General features: G+C 56.8%; 1 protein-coding gene across 1 annotated transcript; it reads left to right on the top strand.

The window, feature by feature from the left end:
• The first annotated feature begins 1,742 nt into the window (after nt 1–1,742).
• Nucleotides 1,743–4,645, top strand: LOC149768105 (uncharacterized). The gene is made up of 2 exons (XM_089929677.1): nt 1,743–3,562; nt 3,645–4,645. The coding sequence occupies exons 1-2, from the start codon at nt 2,969–2,971 to the stop codon at nt 4,548–4,550; spliced, it is 1,500 nt and encodes a 499-aa protein (XP_089785803.1). The 5' UTR covers nt 1,743–2,968; the 3' UTR covers nt 4,551–4,645.
• The last annotated feature ends 1,011 nt before the right edge of the window (nt 4,646–5,656 follow it).

Raw genomic sequence — 5,656 nt, 5'->3', positions numbered from 1 at the left:
TTCTTCTATATGTTTGGGCTCAAAGTGTGAAACAAAAGCTAGATGGTTATTCAAATTTCTAAGTGAAGCTCTAGTCCTAACCGGTTGAGATGGATCATCTAGAATGAGTTCCTTAGGATGCCCGTGAGCATACCTCCAAGCTTTTGTTAGCCCATGATCCACAATAGGCTCTTGGCTTGATGATGCTTCTTCAATCAATTTTTGATTATCATCTTGTAATCCCATCTCATCTATCTTTTCTTCAAGTATTTCAACATCATCATCAAAATTAACCTTCTTACTAGATGAGATGTTACTAGAGTCATCAAAAACAACATGTATAGATTCTTCTATAACTAGGGTTCTTTTATTAAAGACTCTATAGGCTTTACTAGTTGTAGAATAACCTAAGAATATTCCTTCATCAGATTTAGGATCAAATTTTCCTAGATTATCTTTCCCATTATTATGTACAAAACACCTACATCCAAAGGCATGAAAGTAATTAACTTTTGGTTTTCTGTTTTTCCAAAGTTCATAAGGTGTTTTCTTTATAATGGGTCTTAATAAAACTCTATTTAATATGTGACAAGAGGTATTAATGGCTTCTCCCCAAAAGTATTTAGGGAGGTTACTTTCACATAACATAGTCCTAGCCATTTCCTCTAGTGTTCTATTCTTCCTTTCCACAACTCCATTTTGTTGTGGTGTCCTAGGTGCAGAAAAATTATGGGTTATCCCCTTTTTACTACAAAATTCGTTAAATAATTGATTTTCGAATTCGGTACTGTTGCTGGTGGTCCAAACCGTGAACGATTGGCACTGCGGTGTGAACGGGGTTCCGTCTGAGTTGTCTTGGTTGGCGTTGGCTGCGCTCCACCTTCCGCCAAGAAACCTGCAAACAAGCCTTGCACCACTACCAGGGTGGTGATGGCCCTCCGACGGTCAAGTCAGAGGAGATTGGAGGAGGAGGAGAGGTGATAATCGCAAGTAAGAGAGTGCTCTGGGAGATATTGCTCACCTCCCCCCTTTCTCCCCCCAGCCGCATATATACCTGGCTGGGGGGTCTCTCAGGGGGGTTCGTTATCGTGGGGCACGATGGTGTGGCCACTGACATGGCCGTTACAGGGCGTCGTGGAGCAGCACCGGGTACGGCCACGTCAGGGCATAGTGGGGCTCCGCTTTGTACGGCTGATGCAGGAGATCGTGGAGCAGCATCGGATACGGCCGTTGCAGGGAGTAGTGGAGCAGGAGGCCGCGGCGTGCCTCTGGGGAATAGCCTGTCGTTATCAAGAGATCTCCGACTCGGGGTCGGAGCGCTGGATCAAGGGGCAGCTGACTCGGGGTCGGGCTGCGGAGCCGAGGATATCCGACACGGGGTCGGATTGCTGGATCAAAGGGCAGCCGACTCGGGGTCAGGCTGCGGAGCCGAGGATATCCGACTCGGGGTCGGATTGCTGGATCAAAGGGCAGCCGACTCGGGGTCGGGCTGCGGAGCCGAGGATATCCGACTCGGGGTCGGATTACTGGATCAAAGGGCAGCCGACTCGGGGTCGGGCTGCGGAGCCGAGGATGTCTGACTTGGGGTCGGAGCGCTGGATCAAAGGGCAGCCGTAGTCTTCCTGGGCGCGCGTGCCGGTCACGTGGGGCATGGCGGCTTATTTCCCCCGTAACAGTAGCCCCCCACTTCCGAGCCTGGAACCAGAAGGGGAACAGGTGAAGGGAGTGATGTTTCGGGATTGCCGCCGTTCCTCAGAGAGGCGCGCGCGCTTCGAGCTCCCCGCCCTTTTTATGGCGTATGGCGGTTATTGCTGACCCGGCAGTCTGAGGATTTCGGCGGACATCCTTCCTTAATGGTGTCGATTCGCCTTTGGGGCGCGAGCGACCCTTCGGCAGCCAGGCGTCCTCTGGCGTCATTGAGGCGTCACTTGCCTTTCCGCCTATTTAATCGGGGGCCTTTCCCCGTCCGTCTTCTTCTTTACAGATATTTTCAAGTTTCCCCTTTGCGCTGCTGTTGCTGCCGTCGGACTGTTCGCTCGTTTCTCCTTTGGCGCTCTCGAAGCCGCTCTTACCTCTTTTCCGGTGAGTTTTCCCCATTCTTCAGCTTAGGGCTCTCCATACTTTCCCCTCTTATACTAGTGTACTCCAGTCGCTCCGGTCTTTCCCCCCTTCCTGTCCCCGTCCTGACCGTAGGTTTATTGGCCATTAGGAATGGGCGAAGTGAGGGCAGACCAAATTAAGTCGGAGCTGGTCGCCACAGACTTAGACAGACTCGTGGCTCGGTACCACCTTCCCGAGGCCTGCAACGCCACGCTCCCGGGGCCTGAGGAGAGGATGTCCCATCCTCCTCCAGGGAAGATCGCCATCAATGAGGGCATTCTCCAGGCCGGGTTCCGCTTTCCCCCTTCGGACTTGGTCATGCAGGTGCTACAGGGTTTAAGAGTGGCACCGACGCAACTGGTGCCGAACTCGTGGCGGGCCCTGACGGTCTTCCAGGTTCTCTGTCGTATGCACGAGATCCCCGCCACCCTGAATGTTTTTTGGGAGTTCTACAGCCTGAGCGGCCACCCCCAGGACAAAGGGTGGTGGTGCTTCGCAGCGCGGCGAGGATGCGGCCTTGTCAAGGAGGCTCCTACCTCCATTCACAAATGGAAGGAGCGCTTCTTTTTTGTTGATGCAGATCCCTCTTGGGAAATCAGGACGACCTGGGAGACCCCGATGAAGTCTCCGATCGGCCTATCGAGACTGTCAAGGGAGGAGTCCGATGGCTTGGCCGCCTTGAAGGGGTTGGTTGCCGAGGGCCAGCTCCCCCCGGTGGCCCGCCTTATTTCCGAGGATACTTTGGTGAATGTCGGTCTGAGCTCGGTTCCCACCGACCGTGAGTCCGCCACCGATTCTTTCTTGACTTTTTCCCTTCTTTCGTCCCGTTCTTTTCTTTGGTTTCTCCGTCTCCGACTATCCCGTCCTTTTTGCAGAGATCGACGACGTCATGCGGTCGGTGAAGACAAAGGCTGTTGGTAGGGCGTCCCTGCTGGAAGCAGCCCAGAGGAGGAAACGAGCTCTTCCGAGCGGGGCCCCGCCGGCGAAGAGGTCCCGTAAGGAGGTGCCTCCGACGCCGACCGACGAGTCCGGGCCCACCGATCAGGGAGACGTCGTGGGCACGGACCGGCAGCTGACGCTGTATCAGCCCTCCGGCGGTAAGATTGCCGCTACTCCGGAGGTATCATCCGAGCCTGCCCGAGACGGACGGGTCGGACGTGATCGGTCCCCGACCCGGCCTCCGACTCGGTCGGCTCCTGACGACTCGAGGAGGGACGCGCCGAGGCCCCGACCGAGCGAGACCCTATCGATTCCTGGGGTGACCCCCGCCCCGAGCGCGATCGGCCGGACTCTTCCCCAGGCGATGGATAGGGGTAAGGCTGCAGAACCACCGTCCGGCTCTGGGGAGAAATCGGGGTCTGCCTTCACTACCGATGGCGCCCGAAATCTCATCGAAACAGTGCTGCTGGAGAAGGACCGTCGGCGGGTCCGGGAGTTGGAGGTCTCTGACGTTGGGGCTGCCAGCTGTGTCTGTCTTATGTCGGTGAGTGTTCTTCTGGCCGCTTTTCACCATTTATTGGCTCTGTTGTTCTCCGCCTGACTCCCTTATTTTTCCTATTTCTTAGCTCGCCCAGTACATGATCCGTCTGGAGGAGTGCTACAAGGAACAGGCGGGGCTTCTGGCGAAGGCCGAGGACCGGCTGAAAGCAGTGGAAAAGGGAGGCCAGGCTGTGGCAGGCAGGACAACCGGGGACTTCGAGGCGAGGCTCCGGGAGGCCGAAGAGCGGGCACTCGGCTTTGCTGCCCTCGAGAGGCAGCTGTTGGAGGCTCAGGAGCTTGCCTCGGGTCTCGAGGGCGAGGTCAAGAAGGCGGATGAGCGGGCCGAGAAGCAGTCCCGAAAGGCTGCCGACTACCGGGAGAGGTGGGAGAAGGCCCAGCGGTCAGCCGACAACGCCCGCGACCGAATTCGGTCTCTTGAAGCTAAGCTGGGCGAATTGGAGTCGGCCTTGGAGAAGTCCCGTGCGAGCGATCAGGAGCTTCATTCGCGCCTGACGGAGGCTGAGGCTGCTCGCATTGCTGCCGAAGCGAAGCACAAGGAGGCTCGGGCTGAGCTGCTGAGGGTCTCCACCGAGGCGGAAGGCCGGATTGTGGCGAAGGTCTTGAAGGCGAAAGCCCAGATTATGGAGCGGGCAGAGGCGGCACTGGCCGAGAGGAGTGCGGAAATCGGGCGTCAGGCGGTAGAGGCTTATCGCCAGTCCGCCGAGTTCGCTCATGATATGTCGGAGGCAGTACAGACCTATCGTCAGTCCGACGAGTTTGTCCGTGACGCGTCGGACGCGGGGGCCGAAGCCTTTATCTTAGGCTTCGAGGAGGGCCTGGCAAGGGTGTCGGCTAAGTACCCCGAAGTTGACCTGAGCGAGATTTCCCTTCTCGACTCCTCTCCGGCGCCATTGCCTGCTGGTTCTCCTGCTGCTTCCCTACCTCCTGCGGACGAGCCCGACGTTCCCGACCCGGGAGTTCCTCCAAGCTGACCTCTTGTACCTTTCGTTGTCTTCTCTTTTTTTTGTATACCGGGGTTTTGCCAAATTGTATGGGCCTCGGCCTTGAAACAATGAAAATTAATGCAAGTTGAATTTTTCTTCATCTCGCCTTCGTCCTTCTTTTTCTTTTAACTCTCGGTAGCGTCTTGCTGACTCCTGGCTCCCGAAATTCTTCCGGCGCTAGGCCAGGCATCCGAGGGTTAGGCCTCAGGAAACTCTTCCGGCGCTAAGCCAGGCATCCGAGGGTTGGGCCTCGGGAAATTCTTCCGGCGCTAAGCCAGGCATCCGAGGGTTAGGCCTCGGGAAATTCTTCCGGCGCTAAGCCAGGCATCCGAGGGTTAGGCCTCAGGAAACTCTTCCGGCGCTAAGCCAGGCATCCGAGGGTTAGGCCTCGGGAAATTCTTCCGGCGCTAAGCCAGACATCCGAGGGTTAGGCCTCGGAAAATTCTTCCGGCGCTAAGCCAGGCATCCGAGGGTTAGGCCTCAGGAAACTCTCCCGGCGCTAAGCCAGGCATCCGAGGGTTAGGCCTCAGGAAATTCTTCCGGCGCTAAGCCAGGCATCCGAGGGTTAGGCCTCAGGAAACTCTTCCGGCGCTTAGCCAGGCATCCGAGGGTTAGGCCTCGGAAAATTCTTCCGGCGCTAAGCCAGACATCCGAGGGTTAGGCCTCGGGAAATTCTTCCGGCGCTAAGCCAGGCATCCGAGGGTTAGGCCTCAGGAAACTCTCCCGGCGCTAAGCCAGGCATCCGAGGGTTAGGCCTCAGGAAATTCTTCCGGCGCTAAGCCAGGCATCCGAGGGTTAGGCCTCAGGAAATTCTTCCGGCGCTAAGCCAGGCATCCGAGGGTTAGGCCTCAGGAAACTCTTCCGGCGCTAAGCCAGGCATCCGAGGGTTAGGCCTCAGGAAATTCTTCCGGCGCTAAGCCAGGCATCCGAGGGTTAGGCCTCAGGAAATTCTTCCGGCGCTAAGCCAGGCATCCGAGGGTTAGGCCTCAGGAAATCCTTCCGGCGCCAAGCCAGGCATCCGAGGGTTAGGCCTCAGGAAATTCCACTCGTTGGTCGACCAAGGCTGGCGCATGCCGAGGCAACTGGTCGGGGCT

Source organism: Phoenix dactylifera, chromosome 3 (assembly GCF_051530095.1).
Source record: "Phoenix dactylifera cultivar Ajwa chromosome 3, Ajwa_hap1_PhDact_Kaust_v1.1, whole genome shotgun sequence".
Lineage (NCBI taxonomy): Eukaryota > Viridiplantae > Streptophyta > Magnoliopsida > Arecales > Arecaceae > Phoenix > Phoenix dactylifera.
This window is presented reverse-complemented; position numbering and strand designations above follow the sequence as displayed.

Excerpts from the sequence above, each read along its gene's own strand:
- LOC149768105 (XM_089929677.1), top strand. The coding sequence starts at position 2,969 with ATGCGGTCGGTGAAGACAAAGGCTGTTGGTAGGGCGTCCCTGCTGGAA. Across the intron at positions 3,563-3,644 it reads GCTGTGTCTGTCTTATGTCG|CTCGCCCAGTACATGATCCG; the intron begins GTGAGTGTTCTT and ends CCTATTTCTTAG.